The sequence below is a fragment of the Artemia sp. Qi Xiang Cuo genome, chromosome 10 (genome assembly GCF_049724085.1).
Source record: "Artemia sp. Qi Xiang Cuo chromosome 10, ASM4972408v1, whole genome shotgun sequence".
In the NCBI taxonomy this organism is placed as follows: domain Eukaryota; kingdom Metazoa; phylum Arthropoda; class Branchiopoda; order Anostraca; family Artemiidae; genus Artemia; species Artemia sp. Qi Xiang Cuo.
Genome location: NC_142803.1, coordinates 45,027,431 through 45,045,472, shown reverse-complemented (window position 1 = coordinate 45,045,472; position 18,042 = coordinate 45,027,431). Strand labels below are relative to the sequence as shown.

The following is an 18,042-nucleotide window of genomic DNA, read 5'->3' as shown; positions in this document are numbered from 1 at the left end:
TTGAGGAGTTATTTTAGATTTAAATTTTAACCAACAGACAATTGTTCGCAATTCACAAAAATACATGATTTTCGGTGAAATTAAAAGAAAGGGAACCTGTAAATGCAAATAAACTTTCAAAGCCACATTCAAAACTTCAAAACAAGCATACAATTTAATGAAAAGCTATTTTTATGAGTATTATTTCGCTTTGGATGCAATACAAAACTATGCAAATGAAATTCAGGGTCTTATACACAATTTTACTTTTAGTTGTCGGGTCTTAGTATTATATCAAGCAATTTTAAAGTCTGATTTTTTTGTAGATCTATAGAAAAGATAAAATTTTGAAAATATTCCAACAAAGCAAATTACAAAACTTCCATCCACAATTCCAACATATATGGATTAATATCAGTATTTAGATGGTCTATTTTTCATGTCTTGTTCTTGACAGTATTTTCTAAGGATCGTGTCTTATAAGAGACATCAAGAGAGACTACTATGTTCAGAAGGGTGGTCATGCTCCTCCTAAATCTTATTGTTCTGCGGACCGAGACTCAAAAGAGACTACTATGTTCAGAAGGGTGGTCATGCTCCTCCTGAATCTTATTGTTCTGCGGAACGAGGCTCAAAAGATACTACTATGTTCATAAGGGTGGTCATGCTCATCCTAAATCTTATTGCTCTGCGGAACGAGAACTCCTAACTAGGAACAATACTGCTGGGCGCCAATGGTATCATTAAACTTAATAAAGTTTTTCACAAAGGTTTTCCTGCGGACACAGAAAGTTTACCTTGCTGAGACTACAACAATTTTTCGTTACAAATAACTTGAAATGATCAGACTTGAAACAGAGAAAACTATCTCCCTAGACTTTCTTTTATTTTAATAAGTTAGTAATTTTTTTGGTATTAAAGGATCAGATCAAAAGTCTTTTTTTAGTCTAACCTTTCCTTTTTTTTTAACCAAAAAAGATTTAAACAAGTTGACAGTAAAACATATAGTAAGTTGACAGTATAATAAATAGTAAGTTGACAGCATTACGTAGACAGTATAATCATATCACATATGGGTTATCTTTCAAATTCAAGGCTCTATCTATCTATTAGTTTCTAGTGGCCCATTTACAACTTTGCAGAAGTCATCTGTCATTGGCTAAAGTTTTGCTTTCTTTCTTCAAAAAGTTAAACAAGATTTAATTTTTTCCCGGCTGCATTAAAGTCATGTGAGAAAAAAAGGTTTATTGACTTAGTATAGTTCGTAGACTATACTAAGTCAATAATCGACTTTGTTCTGGCTGCAGGGCCGTGTTCTGGCCGTCCTTCACGCCTTGGGAGCCGTCCATAAGTCTTTGAGCTGCGGTCCATAAGTCTGTACCTTAATAGATTTTCATACCGATTCAGTAATCATTAAAAATCATTTGCCGAAGAAGAATATTTCTGTTTTCTGTGTGTCTCTCTCTTAGTAATTAGGTGTCTATTTACTAGATAATTTAGGGTTCAAGCGAATTATTTCATTTTTTTACTTTTAAGTTTTTCAGCGAGGTAAGACAAACTCACAAGTTACTTAAAAGATGTATTCTACAATTCTTAATCTCTTAGTTCCGAATTCTTTTATCCTTAATTTTTTATCTCAGTTTTAATCAACATGTTTATATAAAGCAAATGCAGTTCGGAACTGCTTTTGTTTTCTTTTTGAAAATTAGCACCCAAAGGAAAAACACATAATTGCTATAATTTCATGAAAGCGTCATCAGATTATATAAAAGTGTTATTGAAGAGTGGCTTTGATGGCCAGTTTTCCACGGTTTGATTCAAACGGCTAAAACAAGAAACTTCAAAATATCCCGCAAGATATATATATATATATATATATATATATATGCATAAATGTCGTACAATCTAACGATCCTGTGCAGATATGAGTGGCTAAGAATTCAGCAAAAGTGATTAATAGAAACCATTCCACTCTATGGAATCGACTTGATTAATGATAATTTATCTTTTATTTATACAATAACTAGCCATTTTTGCCTGTCGTGTCACACGACAGGAAACAAAAAAAAAAAAAAAAAAAAAAAAAAAAAAAAAAAAAACCACAAAAAAACTGTTGCGTATATTCTTTGTCAGGACCAGAGGAAAATGTTTTGCCTCCCTCCCGCCACCACAAAATTCTAAGTACATCAGATTCCAAACATCCTAATAGAACCTAGGCAAGGATTATGGCCAGAGTCCCCCCCCCCCAAAAAAAAACAAAGTCCTTGCAATCCTAATATTCTTCGAGTAATAAAGTGTCTATGGATGATAAAATATGCACAAAATTTAAAGACAAAGTGTCACTAAGAAGCCCCCCCCCAAGTAGCCTAAAAACATGAGTAGTAAAAGTCATATATCTTCGGAGCAATAAAGTCTCCAGTGTGCGTCTGATCCAGATAAGAAGTTGGATAAGGGCTCACAGGAAATCCCTCCTTTGTCACCCAATTAACAATGGAATTAACAATGGGAAACTAGACTCTATCATCCAAACATTTGTTTATATTTTCACGATTTTTAATTAGTATACTACGATAAAACAAGTATACTTCCAATTCACTTTGAGCTTTGCAAAATTGATTTTTTGGCAACAGAGCTCTAGATTGATTTTCAACTTTATTCAAACCCAACCAGTCCCCTCCCCCCCTAAAAAAACACCAAAGCCAAAACAAAACAAGGATTAATAATAAAAAATTGGGTCATTCAGCGGTAAAACATTCTTATAAAATACAATCTTATTAGGTCGTTTCTGACATGCACTTATATTCTCTCTATACTTAAATACTGACCACAAAATTTAGGACAAGTTTTCCACCAGATGATTACTGCTATTGAAATAGAAAAAGGAATAGCAGTCATATTTTTCGCTAGTCGACATCATTTATTTCATTCTTCTATAAGTAACTCCAATTTCAAGTATATCATGCCTTGGGATCAACGGCAAAATCTGGCCGTGAAATTTGCAGAACCTGGTCTCTATTCTTTTCTATATCTCTATGATTACCCCATTGAAAGAAAGCAACGAATCTACTTTTTGAATTTTCTCCACTTCTTTCTTTAGTGACATCTGCCAAAATGACTTTTGAACGATTCAATTGATATTAGTCTTACAGATTTGATCTGTTAGATAGCCAATGTTACACGTTCTTAGTTAAATTAAATAAAAAAAACAAGTTTTTTTAACTGAAAGTAAGGAACGACGGTAAAACATAAAACGAACAGAAATTATTCCGTATATGAAAGGGGCTGTCCCCTCCTCAACGCCTCGCTCTTTACACTAAAGTTTTTTGTTATTTAAAAAAAATAGAGTTGTGAGAAAGTCAAACTTAAGCGTAAAGAGCAAGGCGTTGAGGAGGGGACAGCCCCTTTCATATACGAAATAATTTCTGTTCGTTTTAAGTTTTAACGTCGTTCCTTACTTTCGGTTAAAAAAACTTGTTTTTTATTTAATTTTTGAACGTTTTCGAATTAATGCAGGTTTTGATTTTGGCTCACCGTACATGAATAATCAAAACAAAATTTGCATATTAATTTTGTTTTTATTTGGTAAAATGGCTTTCTCGAAACTTGTTTAATTTTATTTAAGAACGTTTTTATTAGTAATAAATATACGTATTTTACGAATTAACTTACGTAACGAACTTCTATATTCATAGATTTTTTATACGTATATTATTCGAATTTTGTTCGAATCCTTTAAAAATGACCCCTAATCACAAAGATTAGGGCTATTAGAATAAATAGCTCTTATAAAAGTACTAAAAAATCTTTGGCTTAAAGAAGGCAATCTTTGGCTTATTGAAGGCAAGGCAAGGTATAGGGGGTGAACCCAATCATATACGTAATATTTCCGTTCGTTTTAAGTTTTGATGTTGCTCCTTACTTTCAGTTGAAAAACTTTTTTTTAATTTAATTTCTGATCTTTTTCTTTAATAATGATGGGAGATCCGGCGCCCTCTTCATAGCAATGTCACTTCCCCCATGACAACTTCCTTCATGGAAAGATCCTCCCATATAACCCCAGACCCCCCCCCCCACCTACCATAAAAATCCCCCTGAAAACGTCTGTATACTTCCCAATAACCAATACTATATGTTAGACCAATACTATATGTTAACATTGGGTAAAGTTCATAACTTTCAGCCCTCCCTCCTGGGACTTCGGGGAATTAAGTCATCCTAAAAGACATAGTTATCATATTTTCGACCATGCTGAACAAAATGGCTATCTCAAAATTTTGACCGGGTGACTTTGGGAAAAAAATGAGCGTGGGAGGGGGCCTATTTGCCCTCCATTTTTTTGGTCACTTAAAAGGGGCACAAGAAATTTTAATTTCCGTTCCACTGAGTCCTCCCACGATATTCTAGGACCACTGGGTCGATAAGATCACCCCTGAAAAAAAATAAAAAAAAAAAAATAAAAAAAACCAAATAAACACGCACCCGTGATCTTTCTTCTGGCAAAAAAAATGCAAAATTGCACTTTTTTGTAGATAGGTGCTTGAAACCTCTACAGTAGGGTTCTCTTATGCACTGAATATGATGGTGTGATTTTCATTAAGGTTCTATAACTTTTAGGGGATCTTTCCCCCTTTTTTCTAAAATCTTCCAAATTTTCTCAGGCGCGTAACTTGTGATGGATAAAACTAAACTTGACGAAACTTATATATTTGAAATCAATATTAAAATCTGATTCTTTTGATGTATCTATTGGTATCAAAATTCAATTGTTTAGAGTTTCGGTTACCATTGAGCCGGGTCACTCCTTACTTACAGTTCGTTAGCACGAACTGTTTGATATAATCTTTGTTAAAGTTACGATATAATGTTCGGATTTCTTTGAAAATGCAAAATTTTTATAATCTTCCGAACAATATATGTCCCAAAAAGTATTAATTTGATTATTAATTTTTCTGTCTTGATTTTTTAGATAGGGAATACCGCACCTTTATTGATCAAACATATATACTCGAATTTCTTAGACTAGAAAAAAATACTTGAAATACAAAGCCTTTATGATCTGTCCAAAAATAAGTGCTCCAGAAAAATATTCATTCATATAAATACTGCTTATTTTTATTATGATTTAACAGGTCTAATTGCAAAGGGTTTGTTAGCAACAATAATTTGACAAACGATTAATAGAAGTTTATCGTTCTTAATTAAAATTTACAATGCCACCTCAGTGGGTCGTACCCCAGATTTTGATAAACGTTGAATTATTATTTTCTTTCATTTTCTTTGGACGAAGGATATTTTTTTCCATGTAAAAACTTGATTCAATTTCTCGAAAAATTTTAAAACCTAAATAATGTAATGTTAAAAGATGGATTCGTAAGGTTATTTTTTTCCCTATTTTACAGCTGAGCTGAAACCAGATTCTCCTTACCATATTAAAGAGTTTGAAATGGATCTTAGTGCTGATATGCCACCGGTGGATGAGCTAGCAAAGTGGATCGATCTCCTACGCTCAGACCACTCGAGATTTTGGTTTCATAACCTAGAATATCCTTGGTCATTTCCAGCTGTTCTCCTTACTGATACAGGTTAGCATCTATGTTTATACCAAAGAGTATGGGTAACTTATAAGAGTGGGAACTGGCGCTAGTGCTGATAAAAAAAAGTATCAGCGCCGTCTAGCACTTGGTGATACTTGCCATTTTTTCAGTGTACTAATAAAAATAATTCATTTAATTACTGTAATTGTTAAAATTAGGGTAGTAATAAGTGTCGAATCCCAGTTCATGACAGAAAAATGATTGGAAACCTTGAAAAACACCAAGTGTCACCAGACCCATACTCTTTGGTTTATAGACTTTCTCTTTTATTCACAATGCTTTTATGTTGGCTCTTAGCAGGAGCGGATATAGAATTAATGTTTGGGGGCATCGACGGAACTTGGGCTCCTAAATTGGTATTTTCCGCCCCTCCACTCCTACAATTAGTACAACCTTTTACCTTTTAGGCGTGGAGTACATGTCCATGAAACTTAAAAAATAAAATCTTAGCTCTAAAAAATAAAAAAGCCCTTCGCTGCGTTAGAGATGAAGACATATTCGAAAAATCTAGTAAAAAAGGAAAGAAAAAACTTCTTTACAACGTTATACTGAGCAGCTCTATACCCACGCGTAATACTTATTACGAAAACGTCTGAAGAAAAGTTTGGTTTTCCTAGGATTTTCCTGATGCGCAAATCTATTAGATAAATAACAAATCTATCAGTCAAAAATCCCCCAAACTTGGGTGACGCTTACGTTGTACTTTTGGAATCAAGAATACCCTGGAACTGAAAATCTCCGGCATAATAACTCCCCATAACAGTCCCCAGACACACACTTTTGAAAATAGAAGAACCCTAAGATTGAAAGTCAACTCTAGTAACTGGTCAATGGTCAGCAAAGTGGATGGGTCATTGTCATACCGTTTTGTTTTTTTTGTTTTTTTTATAGTTCAAGTAATTGTATTAATGCTTTGATAAGTAAATGTCCCAGGCGAGGAGAAGGGGGGGAGATTGAGACTCTATCATACCTCTTTTGATATGCCATTGTTTTTCAATTATATTTCTGCTAAACTCAAGTTTAGTGGTCTAAAAAGTCTTCTAAAAAGGGAGGTAGAGTTGAATGAATTTTCGTACCTAAATACCATCATAATGATGATTCACTTAAGGGAAATCTAACTATTTGTAAACCCGAATTGATTGCTCGAGTAACCTATTTTTTCTTATTAAACTTTTTATGATTGATAATAAATGAGTTTTAAAATTTATGAATTCAAACACAAACATGCCCAAAAAATAAATACGAATAACGGTTCTTTTACAATTCATAGGCATACCTTGATATAGTATTTTCACGATAAAAAAAAAGAAGAAAAAAAAAGAAGCCAAACGAGACAAGAAAACGTTATTCCAGAGGCGCCGCTGGCTAAGCATGACAAAACGAGAAAACAAAGTAATTTTTTTTCTCGTTTTGCCATGCTTAGTCGGTGTCGCCTCATAAATTATTATATCATGGGTATGTTTGTTCAGCTCAGCGCCATGGTTTTTTTCTTCAGCTGGGTATGGTAGCATGGTTTGTTCAGCTGGGTATGTTTGTTCAGCTATATTCAGCTCAGTAAAACTATGGACCATGTCGATGGCGTGAATCCACATGTGGTTGAATAATAACTTCTAGATATAATACTAGCAGTCAAATACTACAAACGAAAGACTACAGCTTTATTTGATGTTCCTGCGGTTTATTTGGGTACGGAGGGATGTCAAACTAGCAGTTGCTATAAAAAAGGAAAAATATTTAAGATATACATAAGTAAACATTTGATAAATATATAAGATTTTTTTTTACTTTTGGTGGATTCGCCCTCGTTATTTTAGGATTTGATCAAGAATATACATATTAAAACCACAGGTAAGTCTTTTCTCTATGAAGTTTCTTTTTGAATCTCTGAATAAAACTCATGGAGCCCAGATTCAAAATCTACAAATACTTTAAAAATAAAGTTATCGACTTGGATCACTCAGTTGTCATTTTCAAGTATTATTTTTTTTCATAGCGGTATCCTTTAACACTATGAAATTTAACTTCTAAATCATTTTAGGTCCATACCGTGGAGATATGCAACAGTGTTACCATAACAGTTGTGACAGTTATAGCGGCGCTGGATATAACAATGTTGAGTTTCTAGCAAGCACTGCCAAAGCCTTGATAGACTCTACAATAGAGCTCAGCCGAGCCCAGTGTAGAAGCGGGTCTCCAGCTGTACCTTCAACAACGAATACCAATTCTTCTTTTAATTTCTCCTCTTTTATGTCCTCATTAATGCAGATATTGGGACAGCTTGGTATTAATGTCGGGAAAAAATCTAGTCAAGCAGAGCAAGCTTAAAATGTTATTTATATATCTTAATTAATCGGATTTTCTACCTGACTTTCAGCTTGAGTTTTATATATCTACGTCAATTCTATGTCTATTTAGGACAATTTTACATGCAATTTAGCTTTTTATATATCTTTATTCCCTTCCGTGTTATTTTTTGTATATTCATAGTTTAGTAACTTTGTGATATATACGTTTTACTGCCCATATGTATATTATTCCTGATCGTTATATTTATTAAAATCTTATTTTATAACATATATTCAATTTTGATTCAGAAACGATTGTTATCAAGGAAAGAGATATATATATTGTAGCATCATGAGCGAAGGATTTTACTTCTTCGGAAAAGCATTCGAAGTCTCCGATATCGAATTGGAAAGAAACAGAAAATTCGGTTTATTAGAACAAAAATAAAGATTGTATTAAGGTACTTGATTTTGGGCTCCATTTTAATATTCAGTTCTCAATCAATCAATCAAATAATTTTATCTTGATGCATATGGTCGAAAAGCTGATGAAACACAGATATTCCTGCTTTCAAATTTGCTGCGCTTGGGAAAAAAAAGGACAAAGAAAACGTCTTCCCGATTGAGATTACATGAATGACTTGAATTAGAAGAAACGTTTATTCAATCCATCGAAATCGTACTCAGAGAAAAAATAAATCAAACATTTTTTTTGAAACATTACGCAAAAAAAGACATACAATTGTTCAGTTTAACAGTAAATAGCAAAATGAATATTTAAAGGCGAAGGAAAAGTATTGGTCTTTAAAGAAATAACTTTGAAAAAACATTCAACGAACAGGAAAGGCAAACCACGCGTAGAAATGATCTAAAATTACAAACAGAATAAGATTGTCCTAAAGTGTGGTTGATTGCTTTATTGAAAGACTCATGACCAAAGTTGGGCTTTTTCAGGACAAACTCTATAGAATTTAGGTGGACAAACAAGATGTTACTCAACCTTACTTTGAAAGATTCAGCTTGAAGATCCCTCTATGTAAGACCAGTTACTGAATATTGCTGCCGAATTTATGTTGGGAATCCTGAAATTTTCTTGGAATAACTCGAAAAGGTCTAGAATAGGGCTTGTAGGGCTGCATGTGGTGCCACCAAAGAACAACTGACACCTTGAAAGACAAGGATTGATGCTCTGCTTCACCCTGCTCGATAATAACTCTGCTTTACCAGTACACCCACTGACCTCCTTCTTGGGAGCTTTCTCCTCAGAAGGAGAAAGGAGGAAAAGGGAGAAAGGAGAAGGAGGAAAAAACGGCCACCGTTTTTTAAGGCAACAATAGCCTAAAGGATGAAGTACCTATATAAAAATGTTTTTTTTTCGGCGCCACATATCCATCTCAAATGGTCTTCTGAGGTTATTCCATCATAGCCATTTATCGAAGCGTTCAGGAGAAGCTTAAGCAAATGTATTAAATATAGTCTTAAAAGCACAAAATCTGCCAAAAATCTAACATTTCGGGAATTTTTGGGAACACAGCGCCACGGAATTAGCCCAAAAAAGAAGAAAAACAAAGAAGATATGGAAAATGACAAATTGCTTAAAAGATGCTGGATTAAATAAACCGGTTTTGACCGTGGTGTATAAACAAGTTTTGTAGAAAACACATGAACTTGTTGAATGCAGCAAACGTTGAATACGGCATAGTTGCTTTTTAGAAGTCAGGTCGACCAAGTCCATACTAACTGTACTAGCTTATACTAGAATGGATTTTTAAAGTTTTGAACTTATGTAGACGTAAATATCACTATAGACACCCCTTACCCTAGTCGTAAAATTTTTCGAATTTGTCAGTTTTGACTCCTTCAAAGCTGTGTGCAACTGTTATTTTCATCCCTTTATTTGGACTATGTACGTTCTTCTTTAGCACACTTTCTAGTGTAGATTTCTTCCCAAGGTGTGTAAGGATGTCTCCATAGATTGATGTTGCAGAAAATATGTAGAATTTCCGTAGGTTCAAACATCTCTCCCCAAAGGCACACTTTACGAGCATTAGATATCATCCTTCTTTAGGTAACATCTTCCGATCCTATTGAAATTTAGCGAAGCACATAAACGTAACCTGATAATAAAAAAAAAATCTGATCACGATTCGGCTTTCCTCTACCAAAATTTAGTACCCACATTTTTCAAGCTTTTGAGAAAATCCCAAAACAGTGATTTTTTAAATTTGATACAGAAAAAGGAGGATGCAAAATTTCCTCAAAAGGTTTTCCGTGATCTTTCCGTGTTTGCCAACTTGTTTTCTACTGAACGTAGATACTAGACTTTGTACTTTTAATATGTACCGTGGAAATCAACTAAACTGTTAACTTATCGGCTGTGGAAAACCGGTGATATTTGCTTCACTCCAGTAGGTCAGTTCCTACCCCTGTAATACGCAATGTGTCCTATCCCAGAAAGCGTAGCCGATATGTACCCTTTGACGTGCCATTTCGAGATTAATGGGGCTCCATCCTTACATCAAAATCAATTTTTCTTTAAGATGGTTTTGGCATAAGTAGCCGGATTACTATCTTAGTTTCTGATAAACACATTTGTATGTATTTAACAATAATAAAATACTGTCATCACATATCAATAGAACAGGCATACTTCACTGCAACTTCTTTCATAAAAATCAAATGAAATTCCTAAAATATCAAAAAGACTAGACATATAGATCAAACTAGGTCACTGACTTTCTTCACTTCCTTTTTTCAATTTTTCGCGCCAACGACTGCCATACCAGAAAATTTGCCCAAGAATAGCCAGATCCATGCATATCTGAAGTACACCACATATAAGAAATTGATACGGTGCTTCTCGAGATACGAAATAATAAGTTTTGAATGCATCACCACAAAACCACATGATCACCATCTGACGACTAGAAACAAGACAATTACTTAGTATGAAGCAAAAAACTCCAACAAGTTCCACCCAGTAGAAGGAATTAAAGGCCATGCTCAAAAAGAAGCAGAAAATGATCCATTTATTTCAAATCCTAAGATAAAAAAAATGTATGCTAAAGGTTACATTTGCATTTAGCGAAGCTTCGACAGAGATTAAGCCTAGCAAAAAAGGACTTGATTGTTTGCGTTTTCACAAAAAGAATTGATTGTCCATCTCAAATTAGCCCTTTTTCTTTGAAGCACTTGGAATATGCTATTATGTATGATTTATAGGATAAAAATAAATCGCAAAAATTAAGAATTCTTGGATCATCTTACACTAAACAGAAAAATAAGGGTATATTTCCAATACCATATAGAGGAATTTTGTTCGAAGGAAGAAGGTATTTTTGTTCGGGGGAGAGGGGGTGTTTACGTGGAAAACTTTACAAAAACGCATCAAAAATTTGTTTATAGGCTAGGACGACGATTAAAACCAATGAAAAGAAAAAAAAATCCGAGATTTGACATTGTTTCTTTGAAACTATATTCACTTATAATAAAACACGACTAAGGTATAAGAGCATATCTAAATTTTAGAGGAATAAAGAATTAGAAATAAAGATGAGACTCGCATTCCTACTAATATAGAACGCAAGACCCATAGTTGACACTGCTCTTGTCATTTTTAAGTAAAACCCCTGCACATATCTGATACAACGTACGAATCAAAGCTGTACATGTTAAATTAGCCTTTGTATCAGTAATTCGAAAACGGTAAAACTAAAACGCGAATTCGAGTTATAAGAGAAAAGCTCCCCTCCCCCTCCTAAGTGACTCGTGATAACTCATGGGGAAACTTCCACTAATTATTGCAGAATAAGTAGCATTTTGTTTATTGCAATAGTTTATTTTGTATTTTGACAAATGGAATTGTTCATTTTGCTATTATCTACTGTTTGTTTTTCTAAAGCTTAAGACCTTGACTGATGCAACATAAAGCTCGAAATTGTTCATGCTAAATTAGCTAGTTTATCCATTAAACCTAAACAGCAAAATAGAAACACACAACTCAGTAACAAGCAAAAAGCCCAATCCTTTACGTAGGAAACTCGTGCTAAGCTCATGGAAAAAGTGGGATATTACTGCAGAAAAAATAGTATGCTGTTAATTGCAATAGTTTATGTTAAAGCTTGACAAAAGGAACGCCCAAAAATGATTCTATTCGTTTTTGCATTTGTTCGTCCTTCTAAAAAAAAAAAAAAAATAACACAAAAAAACTGTTACACCACAAAGCCCAACATTGTTCATACTAAATCAGCCGTTGTATCCGTTAACCCAAACGGTGAAATAGAAACACAGAAATGGGTAACAAGTAAAAAGCCCACTTCCTACCTAGGGGGCGAAAATTTGACAACAAACCCTCGGTGCCGAGATTGGTTGGGTCCTCCTTGTTGTCGCTTTCCTACCCCCTGAGAATCGTACTGTTTTTAATCGTACGCCACAACCCCGGATCGAGTTCTGGCTGAATCGATGCTATTCTAGTTTTATTACACTAATGGTGGCGCGTCATTTAATTTGAACCTATTTCTAGTTTTCTAGTTTTAACCCTGATAAATTACCAATGGTAGAAATCTAAAGGATATGAAGTAAACACATAGACGATCAAATTAAGGCTTTCTACAACTCACTTTCGTCAACCCCTAATTGATCATGGACAAACTGGGGCTGTTTCATCCTTGTGGGTATAAGTGAAGATAAGCGCACCCTTACAATAAAACTAGTGTAGCGTGCAAAGAGGCCCTTTCTGCAGTAGCCCATGTTGCTGGCATTCCAATACATTTCTATGCTAAGAGGAAACCAATAGGATTTGGGTCTTGCATTTTTCTTTTCAGTCAATTTTTTTTTTCAAAGAGATGTCAACAACATCAAACGGACATTTCTCGCACAAAAATCAGATAAACATCTGCTTGACGTTATACAGCTTTGTCATTCTAACCAACACTTCAATTATCAATACTAACGCTACATCTCAAAGGAGGTTCTTACAACCTTTTTTTTCGAGCATTGTAGCCAAATGAAATGTATACCATGCACCAATATTTCCACCCAATCTCGATCCACGACATCCTCTCCCATTGTCCCTTTCACCTTGTTCGGAGCACTATAACTTGATTCACTGGGAAGTCCCTTGGGAGAAAACAATAACGTCTTATGAGACCACTCTTCTTTTATTCAATAAAAAAAACGAACTATTTCCTGCATCTAGGCAGAGCTACCACCAGAAAACTTGTCATTTTTGTGAATTCTGAAGGTTTGAAAATCAAGCCATGAAGCTGCAGCCACGTGCCACAGACTTGTCCTTCGGTTTTAAATTTCACTTACAATTTGAGAATATGTAGAAAATTCACATAATTCTTGGATTGCAACACACTCTTGACCATATGGCATAAGGCCTACCTGGCTTCAGCTTAAGAAAATCATTAGGCTTCTGTTACCTCTTTTGCTCTTTAATGCTTTAATAGGAATAATTCGTCTATTCGAAGAGCGTATTTAGGCTCAGTAATAAAACCTGCCAAAAAGAAGCTTGCCAGCACCATTATCAAAACAGCGACACACCGAATTATGGCAGGGTTTGGGGGTAAGCATTAGAGCTTTTTTTGGATTCGAACGTGACATCTAGTTATCTAAGTACTCTGCATTTTTCATAGATGACACTATGCATAATACTGAATTCCAGCTGCTTATTAATAGTATGGAATAGTTATGGTTTTGACATCTTAGGAATAATGTGGAAAGACAAAAATCTGTCACTTTTATTTTGGAACTCAGAACTTATCGAAGATGCTCATTGCTGCGTATCACTGTCGGACCACGAACAAATTACTACACCAAGTTAATATCATACCTTAGATTACAACCTTGTTTTCTATACGTTAGTTAGTTGAAAAGCTATTCGTTCTGTGCTAATTTTTTTTTGTCTTTTTTACAGTTCCATGACATACATTTAGTTCCAAAACATCCATTTTATATTTATTAAGTGGCTAAAAAGTGTCGATAAAGTTCGCGTTTTTTACTCAAGATTCTGCTGTGGTAAACTTCATACCTATTTCCAGGGACGTACAATTTTTTTTAACACAATTTCGATATTTTTCATTGATAAAATTACAACTTTCAACATTTCAACATTTTAGTAATTTTCTAGAAATATTTCTAGTATTTTCTAAATTAACATGGAAAATTTTATAATACTTGCCACAAAACAAAAGTTCTGACCTTTCAATCAACCCTATTGCTAAAACCACTATAATCTGCCTTATCATACATAAATTTGATTGCCCCACCCAATAGATTAATTTATTAAACTATTATTTATTAAACTAATAGTTTGCGCCTTATCTTTTAATCCTAGAAGCCTATGAGACTTGCAACTTCTTGAAATACAGTTTGCTTGAGTTCTATGACGTAATGTTTATCTATAAAAATAGTATTTAACACCTTCCAATGTTAAAGCAAAGTGGCACTCAATTATTGTCAACGCTGTGTTTTTACTCGCTCTCTAACAACGTATCCATTTGTATTTCAAATTCCATAATAAAAAGAAAGTATAAGCGAAGTGGGAGAATAGATATAAAAATTAAAGGGGATGTTTTGCTTTAATTCTCACCTCATTCCCAAAGTTGATTTTGTGCAAAAATTTCTATGAAATTGCGGAACTGCAAGTAAAGCTTCTATTGACAGCGATATCAAGCCAATTCCTTCAATAAAAATGGTTTCTTCAGAAAACAATAATAGTAGAAAAGCACAGACAAGGCTAAAGGCTAATAAACACTCGGCGTACGACTGAAAGTCTGTCCAACACCAGAAAAACCGAGCATCAAAATCTAAAACAAAATTAAAGAGAAACATCTATAAAAGGAATGAACCAAGAGAAGTGTTAAAATATAATAAACAACAGAAAAGAGTAAAGAAAACTAATGACAAGTCCAATCACAATTCAAAACTTTTTTAACCGTTAGTTCGGACAAAGAATAACTGAATGATTCCTATAAAAAAAAAAACCGACAAATTTTAAGAAGGCAAAATTAAGACAGGCATACCACAAACAAGATGCAATTAGTACGAATTAAAAAGAATCAGAAGAAAATATTATTGGCTAAATATCACTCTGTGTATACATTCTAAATTGATTTTCAATTGTGTATTGTATTGAGAGCTAAAAATTTCCTACATGTTAGCAGTATGAATGAATTGCAGGAAGTTTCCGCTCTTCAGGAAACAAGAATGGGTTTAAAAATTTAAATTAAGAAAATTAAGCCACTTTCACTTAGGAATACATGAGGATGAAGGGCTGATATTAAATGACAAAAACATTGACCAAGTGGGTAGCTTCACCTATTAGGTAGTATTATTAATAAGGGTAGTAGAGGCAGCAAAGATAAAACTAAAATGGCTAAAGGGCGGGGTGTTTTTTTTGTAGTTGTAAGAGATTTGGAAAAACAGGAGAAGCAGTCTTACTAAGATTACGATACAAGATGCTACGGCAATGACAGTGGTAAGGTATGGTTCTGAAACGTGTTTGCTTTGAAAGATTGAAGAAAACATGCCGGATGTTTTCCAGAGGATTTATCTAAGGATAGTTTTAAGCACTCGTTTGAACAGCCGAACTACAGAAAAATATGGTTCAACACCATTTTCTAGGGCTTTAATCAGAGAAGGGTTGCGAAAGTTAGGTCATGTTTTACAGACGGTGGGTTTCCAAGAATCGTTATTTCTGGCAATCCACCAGGGTCGATCCAAAAGCAGGACGCCCTCGAATGGGTGAAAAGAGGCCATAAGAAAAGTTTTGAAGGGGGCAGGTATTTTTGGGAGAAGTTTAGGCCTCGAATAGGTTGAGGTAAAAAGTTGGTTGCAGTAATTGCTTAGCACTGCGCAAAATTTTAAGCTTATTTACAAAATTTTGACGTCTGAAAATAAATACGGCTGAAAGCTCAATTATGTCCTAAACTCAACTTTTTAGGTAAAATTTGAAGATCAAATCAGGCTTTATCTGTTGCCCAAAGTCCTCTTGTAGTAATTTTGGTTTCCCATTTTGGTAAGCTAGACTCGTTTTGTTCCCATTATTACGTTAAACTAAATCTGCCGTTGGTATCATAACATAAAGGGTTGCAGCGACATTCGTTAAGCTTCGATGATGGAATTTTGTGAAAGCTACACTTGATTGTGTTGCTTCACCATGGATTAGTTCGGTAATTTTCAACCCCCTTTACGGTGGGCTCTTAAAACCAACTAACTTTGTTACATATTGCCTAATACACAATCGATGTTGTTAGTTTTAAGATGTACCATATTTACAAGCTAATACTTATTGGCAAAACTTATTGGCCAAAACTAAAACATATCACTTGTTTCCTATGTATTTGGTGGTAAAAACAACTTGGTTCTCAGTCAATCACCGAGTGACTACCACCCAAACATTTTACAAATAGATGCGAAGCCAAGTCATTGCGTTGGATTATTATCTGTAATCATTGTGTAGCCATTTGGATGAAGAACAATTTCAAGTTACTTGCCCCATACATTTCAAGCCAATCAGCGAAATTAAACTTCCCTAACTTTCTGTTGAAAAGCCGGTAATGGAATTTGGCATTTGAGGGGCAAAAAAACCGTTGTGCCTCCGATCATACAAATAGAGAATAATTGTATGATCCTGCTTCAAACAGCTCGCAACATCCTTATTTTTTGCTAAAAATCTGGCTGTGAGGAAAAAAAAATCATAAAGGCAAAAACGATACATGCCTAAACTGATACAGCTTGAAAATAATGCACTTTTCGATTTAAATATAGTGGAATATAACTATCTTCTCATTTAAAGTCGGAGGACAAGGGATTAGGGAGGGGGGAGGAGCTACTGCCCAAATTTGCTTCAACAACAACTCAAATCAAAAGCCATTGCGTGATTCCGGCCCAAGCAAGGTGTAACAAGCCTACCCTTCTGCTATATAGATTTCATTTCCAAGGGTGGGGGTAGGGGGTTTCGAAGGGACTATGGGACAAATATGCACACACCCCACTTATAGATTGAAAATTCTCCCGTGATTTTGCTTTAAACAATATGCAATGCGTCTACCTTTTAGCTAAACAAGTTGGCGGACAGAGAGCAATGGGTAGGGGGGGGGGCCTGGAACTAATTTGGTGCTCCACCGATAGTGACTAAAAATTATTTCATGAATCTGGTTGAAACAGGGTGGAAAATACTTGCCTATGCCCTAAAATATTGGCAGGGGTATTAGAGGGGCCTAAGGCCCACTTCCGGTTCTCCTATCAACCTCGATTGAAAAAATCTTATGTTTTTGAAAAGCCCATTGGTGATACTGGTGCAATACCCCCCCCCCCCGGGAGCTGTACTAGTTACTTTTTCAATTTACATCAATAATCTCCCAAAACTCTTTATTACGTGACAATAATCTCGTAGTAATTTTTGCAAATGACACAGCGGTATCCGTTGGATTCAAGACTCCTTCCCTGCTAATTGAACGTATAGTGGCCGAAATGAATTCTGTATTCCTGTGGTTTTCTAATAATTTTTCATCCCAAAATTCTCTCCAAGATAGAGTTCATATTTTTCGAGAGATTTGAGCAATGCGTTTGTAAAATTAGAATCGTAAAATAAAAATTTGTAAAATGCGTAAGACATATTCAGGATTAAGATATTCAGGAGTTTCTTGATGGGCTTTGTCTTTCTGTTGTCATTGTAGTCTTCTGCATATAATCCTAGCCCAAAGTTTAGGTGGCTCAGATACTGAAAATATCTTTTTACTTTTCCAATTATAAAATGCAATACTATTCAAAAATCAAATCATATCCAAGACGTCACCTTATTGTTTATCTAAATACATTCCCTATTCAATTTAAATTCCCTTATAATACGAATTAAAGCCATAAAAATTCTCAGTACTTTCGTTCATCGCTTTATTTGACTTGAAAATATTTCCGAAAAGTTGTTCTAATTACATCCCCTTATAATAAGAATTAGAGCCATAAACATTCCCAGTACTTTCGTTCATCGCTTTATTTGACTTGATATTTCCAAGTGTAACATTCCCAGTACTTTCGTTCATCGCTTTATTTGACTTGAAAATATTTCCGAAAAGTTGTTCTAATTTCTTAGGGATAAAATATTTGCAATTATCACTTTGGCATTATGACCTTCATTCTATAAAGAAAATTGATGATTCTAATTTATTGTCTGTTTA

At 34.5% G+C, this 18,042-nt stretch overlaps 2 protein-coding genes across 7 annotated transcripts in view; one reads left to right on the top strand and one right to left on the bottom strand.

The window, feature by feature from the left end:
* LOC148947808 (uncharacterized) overlaps positions 1 to 8,147 on the top strand; it is a 59,034-nt gene extending 50,887 nt beyond the window's left edge. Inside the window, exons 9-10 of the mRNA XM_089095453.1 lie at positions 5,379 to 5,561; positions 7,612 to 8,147. Coding sequence (XP_088951579.1) covers positions 5,379 to 5,561; positions 7,612 to 7,898 — 470 coding nt within the window. The 3' untranslated portion in view covers positions 7,899 to 8,147. The remainder of the gene's footprint in view (positions 1 to 5,378; positions 5,562 to 7,611) is intronic.
* A 2,235-nt stretch (positions 8,148 to 10,382) lies between these two features.
* The window catches only part of LOC148947806 (solute carrier family 66 member 2), a 57,778-nt gene continuing 50,118 nt past the window's right edge, over positions 10,383 to 18,042 (bottom strand). For all 6 annotated transcript variants that reach the window (XM_089095449.1, XM_089095448.1, XM_089095451.1 and 3 more), the window contains exons 4-5: positions 14,454 to 14,670; positions 10,383 to 10,782 (exon numbers count right to left, since the gene is read on the bottom strand). In XM_089095449.1, the coding sequence (XP_088951575.1) occupies positions 10,587 to 10,782; positions 14,454 to 14,670 (413 nt within the window). In that variant the 3' untranslated portion in view covers positions 10,383 to 10,586. The remainder of the gene's footprint in view (positions 10,783 to 14,453; positions 14,671 to 18,042) is intronic.